This window comes from Limulus polyphemus, unplaced genomic scaffold (assembly GCF_000517525.1).
Source record: "Limulus polyphemus unplaced genomic scaffold, Limulus_polyphemus-2.1.2 Scaffold555, whole genome shotgun sequence".
NCBI classification, from domain to species: Eukaryota; Metazoa; Arthropoda; class Merostomata; order Xiphosura; family Limulidae; genus Limulus; species Limulus polyphemus.
In genome coordinates this window covers 79,871-95,054 of record NW_013666165.1, presented here as the reverse complement: position 1 = coordinate 95,054, position 15,184 = coordinate 79,871, and the positions used below count along the sequence as shown (strand labels likewise).

Sequence of the window (15,184 nt, the reverse complement as noted above, 5' to 3'; positions counted from 1 at the left end):
AATGCCCTGATTAAAGAAATAATTTGGCTTTGAAGCAAAAAAACATGTCAATGTCCTTTTTAACACCTTCCACATGTGCATACGTTTTTCCATTAAAATGGTGTTGCAGCAAATGAAAAAAATGGTAATCTGATGGTGTCATATCTGGGGAGTATGATGGATGGGAGAGAACTTCCCAACCCAACTTCATAATCTTGTGTTGCATCAAACGTGCCACATGTGGACGTGCATTATCATGGAGAAGCACCTCTCTGATTTACGAGTGAAGGGTGTTTCTGTTGAAGGGCCGAGCCATTGTTTTTGGCATTTAATACTCACATAGAGAATCCATTTTTCATCACTGGTGACAATTCTGTCAAAAATGGTTCATGCGTATTACGTGCCAGAATAGAAGAAGCAACATTCACATGTTGGAAACAATGATCATCGGAGAGTTCTTGAGGCACCCAAACACATTCTTTAAGAAGTTTTCCCATATTTCTTAGATGTTTATATATTGTTTCACAAGAAACATTCAATTTCAGGACCATTTCACGAGTGTGTTGCCTTGGGTTAGACTCAACAAGTGTCTTCAGAGCATCAATATCAATTCCAACATGTCGGCCTCTGACATCACAGTTTTTAAGGCTAAAAGTCACCTGAACAAAATTTGTTGAACCATCATTGACACTTACAAATGTTCAAAACATTTCAATAAACTTCTTAGATATTCTTTGTAGCTACAGAGGCATTGTTTCCCTTCTTGTATTCAAACACCATTACATGCTGAATGTATCTTTCGTTGTGTGCCAACATTATAAGGGATTAGAGTAAACTAAACTTTACATATTATATAGGCTACACTAATGTGATGTTTAGGTGGTTTGTTTAACTATTATACGTGATGTACGATTTTTTGTTGTTGTTTTTTTTGGGGGGGGTAACGAAAGTGTTCCAAAATGCAACATTAATTTCTTGACAACCTTATATATCAGAAAGTTCAAAAACATTAAGACTCTTCTTACAAACACTAAATTCTATCCAAAACCCATTTTGAACTAATCAATTTTAAATTTCTATGATCTATTTATTATTTTACAACTGAGCTGAAAAGTTAGATGTTATAAGATTCCTTGAGATTAGTGCTCGAAATACCCTGCTTTGAGAACCCTACATAATTAAATGTTATTAAAATACTCGCATAAATAATGCTTATGGTAACAGAAAAAATAACAACAAAGAAATGTAATAAGTTTCTTAATTTTATTCTGAATATCTCAGACAAGTCTTTGAAAGAAATTCTGGAAATCAAAGGTTACAACCTTTTGTTACTGACCATAACATAAAATCAATTACAGTTTATTTTTTAAACTTATTTCAGAACAAAAAAGCATTATTACAAAATAATTTATAAAGGGAAAGATGAAGATGTTTTGTTTACGTTTGAAAATCATGTATACATTGTAGGTATAAAAAAAGAACCTATTGCCATGATGTGTAACAAGTCGACAACATGCAAATGAAAACATTTGCCCTGGTCAGCAGGGGCAGATTAAGGTTAAGGCTATTGAGGCAGTGGCCCCAGGGCTAAGCTCAAAAAAGACCCATCTTCAATTTTCTTTTAGAAAATGCTTAATAAAAATTATTCAACCGAGTCTATTTATTCTTGAAGAGAGAGAGAGCTTGTGTGCAACATCGGTAGGTTTATCATGCAATGTAGAGTGCAGAGGTTTGATTGGCTTGCCTTTGAATAGTGTGACAAACTGTATCTAGCTCTGACCTAGTACATTTGCATACAAGTTGCAATGCAAATGTGCCAGATGTAAGTGGGGCTAGACCTAGTCATGCTAATCAAATGATAGGCCTTGGCCAATCAAAGTCTCTTTACTCCACATTTTCATGACTATCAACCAGGCTCCTCCCTCACAGTTTGCACTTCACATGCCATTTCTTATCAAATGATCAAGCAGTAGGCCTAGAATATGACTAGACATATGTTACTAGGCTAGATTGAAGATATTTATATCTTTCAATTCTTCATTCTCAAAGGCTTCAGATTTTGTTCAAGAAAATAGTTCAATCATCACTAACAAGGTAAGTAACAGTATTTTAAGCGTTTAGAATATATTGTATCAATTGTTTGTGTTTCTTGAACAGAACTTGTAAATTGTTATCCTGTAAAATATTCATAATTACTTGTATGGGTACACTGGCCCACTTATCAGCTGTAAATAATTCATTGACAACCTGACAAGTATCATTAGTTGGTGATTATAGAATACAATTCAACCAAGTACAAAATTTGAAATCTTTGAGTTAAGTGCTAAAAATTACATGCTATCATTTGTTACAAAACTATTAGGTAGCTCATTCTAACATTTCTCTCTCTCACTTTCACAAACACACACAAGTACCTTATATGTGCACACACGCATATTATTCATTAAGTGTTCATCTCACCTATTATACAGATGCATAAACACAAGAGTGTCTGGAAAAAGCCAAAAAAAGAGGAGTAAACAACTTCGAGAAAGTAATAGCTCAACTAGGAAGCTCATGGATTTATGGGCTGCATTCTCTAGTGCTGAAACCCTCACCAGTCAAGACAGTGGAAACAACAATGTAGACACTAAATCTCTGGATGCTGATAACTGTCAGCCTCGTCTTATCAAATCAAGAACTTGCCCTCAATCAGAAAGTGATGAAAATATAGCTGCCAACCAAAATTGTGAAAACAATCATGTAGAGACTACAACTCTTAATGCTCATGACTCTCAGCCTCATCAAAATGAATCGAGCCCCTACCAACAGGAAGTAATAAATTATTGCGATGGCAGTGAAGATACTAACTCATCCTTTACATTCAACATTGTGACATGGACACAAGTTTCTGACAAAATGAGAGGTTTTGTTTGTGTGTCAAAAAATTACATCTTGCCAGTACATGGATGCAGATTTCAGTGCATCTACAAAAATTGATTCTGGGTGACAAACATAAACACCAATGCTCAAAGACTTTTTTTTTATCACAAGCAATTTAATAGAGAAAGAGTTAAAAGAAACTGACTTTGCTACTCACCAAAAGGGAACATCTTCTGTATTATATGCAAATTGTTTTCAACAACAATGGAAACTTCTTCACTAGCAACAACTGGTTACGCTGACTGGAAACATGCTGCAATGGAATTTAGTCAGCATGAAAAAACCTTGCTGCATCACCATATTTGTTATTCTTAACACCAAAAGTGGACAAATCTGCAAGACTTTAAAAGAGCAGATGGAGTTAGAGAAAAAATACTAGCACCAAGTTCTAGAGCATATTCTCTCAGTCATAAAGATTCTATGATCCAGAGAATTAGTATTCAGAAGAAGCTGTAAAGTAGTTGGTTCAGTGCATAATGGCAAATACTTAGGAATACTGGAGCTATTGGCTGAGTAGAATACATTTATTGCTGAACATATTCAAAAATGTGCAGATATGGAGAAAAAGTCATGTCTAGTACTTATCCTCAGCAGTTTGTGAAGTATTCATGTAAATCCTACACAAAGAAGTTCTCACTGCCATTATCCAGAAAATCAAAGCATCCAAGTATTACTCAGTATCTGTTGATTCTACACCAGACATATTCCACACAGATAAACTGACAATGATGTTTAGATGCATTCTAGATGATGGCCCTGTAAAGAGATTTGCCTCATTCTTAAAATAATCAATCACATAGGAACAGAACTTGCTAGAGTTCTCATTAATTTCCTTGAAAAGAATGATATGATATAAGAATTAAAGATTGCCATGAGCAGTCTTACGACAATGCATTCAATATGAGCAGCAAATATGCTTGCATGCAAGCCTTAATCAATGAGAAGAATCCCCCCCTAACAGACTATGTTCCCTGCTGTGCTCATTCACTCAATTTGGTTGGGCAAAGCACTGCGGACTGGTGTACTGAAGTTTGTTTATTCTTTGCCTTTGAAGAAGTTTTTTTTTCTCAGCTCAACCCAACTGTGGAAGCACCTACATGATGTACTTGAAAAACTCGGGTTCCTGACTATAAAGAGGTTATTAGACACAAGGTAGATTGTCCATTCATATGCAATGCAAGCCTTAAAAATGGAGTACATAGCCATAACACAAGTCCTTGCTTCCATTAAAGGTGATGACTCTGAATAGCCTCATGTATGCTTAAATACAGGAAGCCTAATGTTACAAATGGAACAACTAGAAACAGGTATAGTGATAGAATTATGAAGCATTATTCTGTAGAAGTTTTACAAGACAAGTCATTCATTATAAAATTCTCAAATGGGTGTCAGTACGGCTTCTCATCTGCTAAAATCCCTTGACAAATTTATGCAGAAATTACAAGGTTCATTTCCGGAATATGAGGGAAAAAAGTAAACAACCATCAGTATGCAAGACATATAAGGTTGAAAGATCAAGGAAAAGAAATACACAGTGGGATGAAAAGGATGCTGAGGACAGTGACTTTGCACCATCTACTCAATATAAATTTCAGACTTTCTTAACAATAGTTGACAAAGTGTCACTTGTACTAAACAACATAATAGTGGTATATGAAAATGTCAGTTGGAAGTTTGGGTTTCTATGAAACTTAGAGCCCATGCATACAGATTACCTCCAAAAATGCCACCAAAAACCTCATCAATACCTATCTTATGGACTTTGACAGTTGCACAGAAGAAACTGTTAAATTTCCCACCCTCTGCCAAGCAGGGTGTGTTGAAAAACCATCAGAATCCAAGGAACAAAGTACGCTAACAATGATACGCAACCAATCTCTGTAATCAACTTTCCCAAATGTCCTGATAATCTTAAGGATGTACCTGTACCTCATGTCAAGTAGTTGCTTGGGAGAAAGATCATTCTCAATGCTAAAAAGGACAAAGAACACACTTCAATAATACTGTATCAAAACAAGCTAAATGCACAGGCACTTTTGTGCATAGAAAATGACTTGCTGGAATTGCTTGATGCCAATTAGATCATGAATGCCCTTGCTACAAAAAGAGTCAGGAAGACAGTAGTTTAACTAAGTACAGATGACATGATATGCTACTACTGTTAGGCACACTATGCGAGTACCGGTGTGATCTAAACATGTATATATGCATGTGAGCATTTATTTGTTTGTGTGTGCATGAGTTGTTGAGTTTATGTGTAGGTGATTTCTTTTTGTCTATATGCTTTGCTGTCCAAATGGAAATTGTCCCTGTTAGAATATCACTTTTCATATTCAAGAAACAACTAATATTGTTCATCAATTTGTAGATGAGTCTTGCAAATCTGTGCATATTATTTTCCCACTGTATCCAAAAATAAAACATATCTTGAAGTTTAGTTGTTGTTGTTTTTTGCCTTATCCTTTAGTTGCAAAAAGTAGTAGAAAAATTTAGCCCCAGGTCCATCCAACCCTTAATTCACCCTGCTGGTCAGGCTTCTAACCCAAGATTACTATCCTTATCTGCACTAGTCATTTACCAACAAAGATTCACAACTTTCATGAACTTGGAGAATATTTTGTAACCAAACCATTACAAGTAATATTCAAAAATAAATCACTGAAATATATCTTGTATCAACCCACACCTAAATGTCTAAGACACAATCAAGACAAGCAATGTTCTAATCACAAAATAAATATAACTTGAAACACATTAAAAAAAAGTCAGGTTTACCTTAGGAAAAGAAACAATAAGGTTTACTGCTTTATTTAACTGCAAAGTACTAATGTCTACTTCTTTAGTTCCAATGATTCCATCATAATACACATAGTTGTAGTCTTTCAGCATCACCTCTGTATACACACAAAGAATAAATAAAAGTGGTAAGCTCTACAAATTATGAACATTGACATGAAGTAAGAACTTAATAGCTTTAAACTATAGCTAAAGTGTTCACAATTACTTCCCAAGAATCAGTTATACCTGCTATTTAATAGATTTACTAATTAAGAAATATTTAATTAAATCATTTTATAAATGAGTATTTTCACCATAAGCTATGCATCAATATCTCAATTAATGTTGCTGTTTCTTGTTTTGTGAAAATAATAAAAACTGCTTTAGTTATAAGCCTCTGGTGTTGGTATTTTTCAACCTGAATGGCAGTTTATTTGACTCATCAATTAATCAACCTAGTCAGAGGCCCCCTAAGGTTCAAACTAGCCAACCATAATTTTAAACTGACAATCAGAGGAAGGGCAACCAGGCAACAAACACCTATTGAATATTCTGACACTCTTATTTGAAGAACAGGACTATCTATCATAGTTCATGTGCCCCTGTGATTGAAAGTGCAAAGAATTTTCAGCGGCATTTTGTGGCTTAAAACTCGGACTTTCAGATTCACAGCTCAGAAGCTTACCATAAAGCCACATCCACTAGGCCCAAGTATAAACCTACTACTCGTAAAGTTAACAATTAGATAGTTAATAAGCATTTATTATCATGTCTTCTCTACATTTTGGACACACAAAATAATGTCCCTACGCAACCCCATCCTAGAAGAATGGCTTAGGCTACATATAATTTATTCATCGCCTCATAATTCTTAATAATGGGGTGGATACTTTTCATAATTTTGTTATTAATATTTGAGTATTCACAAAAATTCAACACAGTCTAACACTTTGTATCATCCTATGCAGTTTCTTCAATATTTTATTGATACAATTTTCCAAGTGTCTTTCTGGAAGGAAAAAGTATAGGTTAAATGCATTAAACATCACCAATTTTCATTATACACATGATAAACAAAATTATTTGTAACGATTTTATATGCAAAACCATTTACTATTATACATTTTTTTCTCCATATTGGCTTAATTAAGTTATAAACTGTTCTAAAATTCTAACACTGTCACAACTTTTACTTACATTCATTATAAGATCAGAAAAACTATTTTTCTCTACTATAATATATGAAACACACTGGGACTTGCATCCCATTGCTGCCAAAAACAAGAAATAATTCTCCATATTTTGGAGTCATGGTTGCATTATAAGAGTGATGGTAAAAATCCCATTTTTCAGTGCATTTGTTTGTATGTTTGTTGAATTTCCAACAAAGCTACTCAAGGGCTATCTGTGCTAATACTCCCTAATTTTGAAGTGACAGCCTTATTATATATATTAACATACGTTTTTTTGTGGAAGCAAATATTCTGTGTTTAAATTGACATTTTCAACTGTTTTTGATATTAAAACAATAAGCACATAATGGTATCAACTAGTTTAGAAAGCAATTTTGAAATAACTGAAAAAAAATCATGAACTGTATCAGTAGCAAGCATAGCATGTCATGGGCTCCATAGGCAAAAATTAATTTTGGGCTTTATTTATTGCTTTTATTGACATTTAATTTTTGACCATTGAATTAACCTATTGCCTTACCTTGTTGTCAAATCTGGATGAAAAGTTGTTCCTTATCAAATTGGGTGTACATAAACCATCATTTTAAGCATACTGTCTTATAATCATACATAAAATAAACTATTTTGTATCATTTATTATGAGTTGTTCATTATTTTCAAAAATAGTATGAATGAGTCAACATTTTAAGGAACAATTAGTAAGATAACAGGTTAATTTAGAATTGTGGCTGTAGTTTCTGTGGTTTAAGCAATTTGTACATACTGTACTCACTAAATTGTGTGTGTGTGCACGCGCATGCATATTCAGGCCATGTGATGATTCAAGGAGGCCTGGGCCCCTTAGCAGTGCTACGACAGTTACAGTACTATTGCACCATAAAATTGTATGTTCTTTTATATATGAGATAAAATGCTTTTTTTACTCTTGATTTAAAGGATTAGCAATACTTTCAGTAACATTTTGAAAATATTTTCTATTTCATGAAGATTTCACCTTTAGCTATGCTGAGCTTAACCCCAGTTAATACTAGGCTTGTTACATCATAAGAGTAACAGCTTGAAACCATTGATAGAGCTTTTAGAAAAAAAAAAATAGGCTAACAATTAGAGATGCTAATAACTTAAAAAATATGAAATTTAACATCGAATAAGCAGGAAAAAATTTCTACACATAAATTCTAGAGACCACCCACATCCTTTTTTTTGCTGGAACATTATATTCCAAATAGCCCAAACTTATCTAATAAAAAACACATTATAAGGTGACTAAAAAGCTTTTCTTTAATGATTCAAATAATATTACAGTCCTGTCTCATTTACTACTTTTAGATTTAACATTATAGTGTATGCCACTCAATTTATCATACAAATTTCACTACATACCCAAAATTCGATCTTTCTCTGGATCCACAACAAAAGTGAAAGATTCATCCCAAGATGGGTTAACTGTGTTTAGTTTCCATCTGGTTTGTTTCTTTCCATTTGGAGTATGTGGAACACGAAGAACAACATAGGGATCTGGTGTATCAACTGCAGCAGAAAAAACATATACATTAATAAAACAATTATGTCGAAATAAACTAATCATCTCAAACACAAAATCAAATTTGGAATTTTTAACCCGGACAACACCTTATGCGCATGTATGCTAAATGATCACGTCAGAGATTCTTAAGGTTCAGGTACAGTTGCTACTAAGAGGGGAAGATAGCCAACTAGCAGCACCCACCACCATAGTCTTTTATACAGCTCTTTGAACCAAATAATCAGACTGATTGTCACTTTTATAAGAAGCTCATGGCTGAAAGTGTAGAGTATGCTCAAGGGATTTGTGTCTTGAACCCTGGACCCCTCAATCTGCAACTTCATATGCTAACCATTAAGCAACACCCAGCCAACCAAAATTAGAAAACAGAGTTTATGCAGACTGTGTCCAATATTGATTTTGTAGAAATCAATAGTCATATATTTATAGACAAAATAAAGATTTAATAAAAATGTCAAAATTTCAATAAAGCTTACCTGTATAAAAACTTGGCATGCACACACAGACACACACATATATATATTTTCTTTAGTTAGATGTAATTCATAAGAAAAAAAGTTATTAAAAGATTATAAAGACCTACCTGATTTTAGCTTAAGTTGTCACTAGTATTATAGCTAAAACAGTGAAACAAGTTCCACAATGCTGATTTTTTTTTTTAGTTTATGTAAAAAAACTAAAATATTGTGCTGAGTGAAAAGTTCAGAAAAATTAATGCTAAAAGTTCTCCATTTCAAGTGCTATATTTCAAATTCTCTTAAGTGCATAGTTAACACAGTCTCACATCAGCTGCAACACTGTCATTATTGCATACTCTATTCAAAAACACAAAAACTGCAAACTGTAGTTAAGTATACAAAACAGAATTGTTTACTTTCTGTACTTTGGAATAATTCTGGATGTTTCTGTGAACAACTTTCTTATATATTTATAAAAAATTTACATTTTCAAGATATATAATCCTGAACATACAGGGTGTCCCAAAAGTCTGGACCCATAAGGAAAAATACACAATGTATTCTTAATTAAAAACGTAATATTTGTGTATGAAAACTTTCCTCTGGTAACAAAACAGTGTATCGACTGGAAAAAGGTAATATGACAGATTTCCTTGCTTTTGTTTTGTTTAACTGCATGGTAGTTTGATTTATTAAAAAAGTACCGTACTAACAAAAGCTAGTTCATTAACCTCATCAGCTCAGTTGGTAGAGCACTTATCTGCCGTGAAAGAGGTCCTGTGTTTGAAACTGAACCAAGGAAATACATAAAAAGTATATTACTACAACTGAAAGATTCTAGAATAAGATTTAAATCCAACGTAACACACAAAATAGAAATTACAAGTAATGACAACAGAAGAAAGTAAGTAAAAGTGGTGAATGGTGAGCAAGTTTGGTATATATTCTAAACATCAAACAATTAAAAATGGATCAAGTATAACTGAATTCACTGAACAAATGTATTAGATAATATAAACAGGGTATTAGGTTAACCCACTAAACTAAGGAAGATAGTTTAACATCATATCTTTTAATAATAATAATTATTATTATTATTATCATAAAACAAAACACTGGCAGAAAAGTATTTTGCTCTAAAAACTAAAATATAATTAATAAACAGTCTGCTAAAGTTTGTAGTTAGGACAACAAGCAAAACCAGGTCAGTATATTCACAAGCAAAAGTAATATATTAATGTGAACACCAAATGAAAATCCCACTGAAATATTACTGTTGAAAGTGTATTCAGTCAACCTAAGGTCATATTCTCATTTTCATACAAAGTACATATCTGTACATACGGTAATCATGCAAGTTATTAAAGAGGAAACTATGTTGACACTCTTTGAAACTTTCAATGTTGTGGAAAATGATGGAAAAACTTTTAGACCACTTCAAATTCATATCAAATGTAGCAAAAATATTGTAAACATCATAATTATCTTATTGAAACAACACAGATACAACTGAGCTTGATGTAATTTAGGTAGAATGTACTTAATTTACTGTCCATTAAATTATTTCAAAGTAAAGAATCTGTGTTCACATACTGTCTATAACCTTGAGTTGAATATTATATCTAATAGACACTGACTTACCATAAGTACTGAATTAAAGAGAATGTTCAGTAACTAACAAGGTCTTCCTCTTTAAACTAAATAGCATCTAAAAGGACTTGTTAGACAGCTGATATTATTTCTATAAATTAACATCCTGGCTTGGTGCTAACACTAAAGAAATTAACATCACCTTGAACTATACATTATATGTATATTGATTAATGTTACAGAGGATAATGCAATTTATATCCACCACCACTTACAAACAACAAAAAAGAAAAACTTTCAAAAAGTCATCTGGTTTTTATCAAGGAAGATGACCTTATTACTGAATGATATCAGGATATAATTATTTAGTTAAAGTAATAAGCTATTAGCCAATACTTCAATGTACTGGTTAAAATTTTATAACCTACTTTCATGTATCAAGTATCAGTTTTTTTTGTTACTGACTCATCAGAAATATTCTGTTCTCCATTATATGAAGTATGTTATATGCAAACATTTTCATACTATTAAAAATTATGACCAAACACTTCTAAAGATTGTGGTATATCTCACAACATACCAATAACACAAGTACTTCAATTTGTTAGTTTCCAATATTATGTTAAACAAAATTAGTATATATTTTGAATTCCTTTTACTGTATATTAACTGAGTAAACAGATTCATGATCCATCATCTCATTATTTAGATTCATCTTTTTAAGTTGAAAAAATACATACATTAAAAAAATATGCCCAATAAGCTAACAACAAAGTTGTACATCTTTGGGACAACTAACTGAAGCACTAAAACAAACAAATTTGTATAACTTTTAATGTGTACTTACTAAGGTCACCAAGCATTCCTTTAGTAATATCAACACCTTCTATAACTTTAACATGAAGAATAAAGACACTTGTTGGAGACACCTGTGAAAATATACACGTCAAGATTCATTAAAAAACCAGTTTCCTAAAATATTAAAGTCAATGCAAATGAACTAATACCGGTGGAAAAAAAAATCAATACTTTACTGTAACACATAAACATACAAGGAAACACAAGTGATATAATTTATTTTAATATCTTAGTTAGAAGCTACTAAAGCCAAGATACGGGCTTATTTTAGATCAAATTACTTCCCCCTTTATGTGACTAAATAATGAAATGAAAAAGGGATGTGGTAGAATTTATATGCTGCATGTATTAATATTTTTCAAAACACTGTAAAAACAGAATTTATGAATAAAGAGTAACTTTAAATTCATACAGAATTTTAATGATTTCAATGGGCCTATATGTCTTCTCTCATGAACTAATTTCTTATGTTCTCATACATTAACTATTTTCAAACCATTATTCAGTGGCCATTTAAGAATGGAAATTCATGGGAAACAAGAAATATGCAAAGAATCTGCACACCTTACTTTGAACAATCACTTAATGTTCTCATCAACTTGAATATAAGTATAAGCAACCAATTATGAGAGCCCCCAAAACCCTTGATCCCCTATTATTGGGTACTGTTATGAAATTTCTAAAAAATCTAAATGTAGATACTCATTTAAACAATCCTCTACGTGTTCCTGCAAATATTCATGTAAATTGGTAAATTCAGTCCTGAGAAACTCTAAAATGTCTTTTACCTCCAAAACAGAGCTGAAATTTGCCATTTTCAAAACCTAGATTTAAATTATGTTTTTGAACAACTACTTACATGTGAATATCAAGTTGCAAGTAAATTGGTTCAGTCAAACTTCAAGAAATTTTCGGAGTCCAGAGATTAAATAAACATAAATTTGTAAATGTGAATAGCTTCGTAATCAAACATGTTATTGATTTTACTGTCTGTGGGTAAAATCTGATCATGTGAATGAAGTTACCAAATGCAATATTAAATTTGTATGTTGCTAAAATTTTGCACATGTTTGGTTACAATATGCATTACATCTCAAAAACTACTTCTTTTTCTGTTTATGTAACTACATGAATATAGGGTATATGCACCTGAGAATATCATAACTCTTTTGAACAATTATTTCAGCATTTGAAGATATAAACTGAAAATTTCATGCTTAAATATATATATGCTTGAAAAATATTCAACTATAAAAATAACATATATAACACACAATAAATAAAACTTACCATAAATACCTCATATGGATTAAACCTACAGAACAAATAAAGCATGAAAACAATATATTAGAATATATAATTTATATTGTGAACACAGAGAAATCTGACACACTGGTTTTATCAAAAACTTAAGACTTTTCCAGTTATTGCTCACTTTCTTTTACAAATATTTTTTCAATACATATATTTCATATCTTTTTCACTTCAGTATTCATCACTTCTTTAGATACAATCTTTTTGGCATTTTAAAGGTTTTTATAAAGCAAGTATTTTAAGATAATTTCATTTAATATTAAAATCTAACTAAAACAATCAGTCTACCATTACAAATAACTATATCATACAATAACAATTCTTTTAGTTTTGCCAAACATGATATTAGAAAGATTATATTTATCGAAAGTCTGATCAGCTAAATAAAATTTACACCACCAATATTAAGGAATGTATTACAAACAGCACTTCCAAATCTGTCATGATTGAAAATTATTTGGTATTATAAGCATCCTTCCTTTAAACAAAAATAAAAAACATTGCAAAAATTGCAAAACATATTAACATCAAATTACAGGTTACAACGTGGAATTTATAAAGTGTATCTTGGTTTCTGAAATCAATATGGAGAGGTGGTGGTAAAAAAAAACTCTCTTGAAGTTAGTGCACTTAAACATTAGTTAAGCAGCCCACAGATATGTCTGAAACCAAAACACAACTTATAATTTTGCACAGTGTAACTCACCCATACTTTGGTATTACTATGTCTATCCTGCAGGGAGATAGATAACTTGTATTTCCTACGTTTCTTTCTTCTTTCTAAAATTGACAATTGTTTGCCGATCGTTTTGAAACTTAAAAGGCATTTACCTTGGTCTACTATGCCCAGACAACATTTTCATTTTTTGATTGAAGTCCTCATTCCAATTTTATGTGGTAAAAAGGTCAAACAATACAAAAAGAAGCATACTCTGCCTTGCATCAATATGTCGATTTTTTTAGTAATCATCCCAAACATATAAAATTAAATGTTCCTGTGAATCTTGCAAGTAGATTATATTATTCGGTTTCCAATGAAGAAACGAGAGGTAATAGATTACCAGAACTAAAAAATTTTTAGTTCATTGTTACTATCCATAGAAAAGATATATTAAGAGTTTTTGAAATTGTGAAGAATAACCTTTTTGTTTTATAGAAAACATTTAAACAGAAATTAGTGAACCTAAAGAGAATATTATTATACCTTTAGTGGTGACTCATTGTCCAAATATACATACTGATATTTCATTAAACAAAACAAAACAAAACAATTTTTGTAGATTATTGAATAAACCTAAAAAGAGATTTTACTAAAGTTTTTCCGTTGATAGAAAGAGCTGTGCTTTGTGTAATTTAGGTCATACCCAATCTACCAAGCCAATAAAGAATAATAACAAAGAAATTATTTTTATTAATAACTCATTTAATTGTAATTCTAGGAATATAATATATATCTTTTAAAATGTGTAAATTGTGGTGACTTATATACTGGTGAAACAGATAATTTAAGATTAAGGATAAATTTATATAAATTCCATGTTAGATATTCCGAAAAAAAAGCTCACTATATGCCAGCAAACATTTAAGGAATGCATCTTGGGAAAATTTAAAATTCTAAAAGAAACATATTTTCATATTTTCCCTTTCAGAGAATGTAATGTAAATCACAAAAAATTATTTTTCCAAAATTATTTTATAAATTTGTTTGGCACCACTTTAAATAGATAGTAACAAAACAATGTTTTGGGGCAACATGGAACCTATTGGTCCATCTCGGCTGTTTCATCCTCTAAACTAAATTAATTTTTTTTTTTAAATCTTAAAGCCAGCCCTTATCATTCATATACTTATCAAGCTTTTTCTTAAACTCACTTAAATTTACTGCCTCTACAACATCTGAAGGCAACTAATTCCAAACGCCAACCACCCTGTTAGAAAAATTAAACTGTTTTAACTTAAGATGGCTCCTATTTTCCCAAAATTTATATTTGTGTCCCTTTGTCCTACTATTCTCACTGTTAAATATGATAAAAGATGATGCATCAACATTATAAATTCCCTTTAAAATCTTAAACACCTCAATCAGATCCCCCCTAACTCTTCTTTTTTTCAAGAGAAAAGAATTTGAGACATTTCAGCCTCTCATCATATGACAACCCCTCCATTTCAGGCACCATTTTAGTAACCCTTCTCTGAACCCCTTCCAACAATTCAATGTCTTACCTAAGGTGAGGAGCCCAAAACTGAACACAATGTTCCAAATGTGGCCTAACCAGCGACCTGTACAATGAAATTATAACCTCTTTAGACTTGTATTCAATATTTCTGTAGATACAACCTAAAATCCTACTTGCCCTACCACTAGCAATGGCGCACTGCTTGAATGGCTTTAGAGACTGATTGACTATTACACCAAGATCCCTTTCCTTCATAACACTGTTAAGGTTATTCCCATCCAAATTAAATTTAAATCATGATAACCCACATGCATTATCTTGCATTTATTATAATTAAAACCCATCTGCTGATCAGTGTCTCCAAATAAC

At 31.7% G+C, this 15,184-nt stretch overlaps 1 protein-coding gene across 2 annotated transcripts in view; it reads right to left on the bottom strand.

Moving 5' to 3' along the window:
* The window catches only part of LOC106459076 (cytosolic phospholipase A2-like), a 47,454-nt gene that overhangs the window by 26,966 nt on the left and 5,304 nt on the right, over positions 1 to 15,184 (bottom strand). For both annotated transcript variants that reach the window (XM_013918655.2, XM_022385477.1), the window contains exons 3-6: positions 12,615 to 12,639; positions 11,314 to 11,395; positions 8,256 to 8,402; positions 5,677 to 5,795 (exon numbers count right to left, since the gene is read on the bottom strand). In XM_013918655.2, the coding sequence (XP_013774109.1) occupies positions 5,677 to 5,795; positions 8,256 to 8,402; positions 11,314 to 11,395; positions 12,615 to 12,639 (373 nt within the window). The remainder of the gene's footprint in view (positions 1 to 5,676; positions 5,796 to 8,255; positions 8,403 to 11,313; positions 11,396 to 12,614; positions 12,640 to 15,184) is intronic.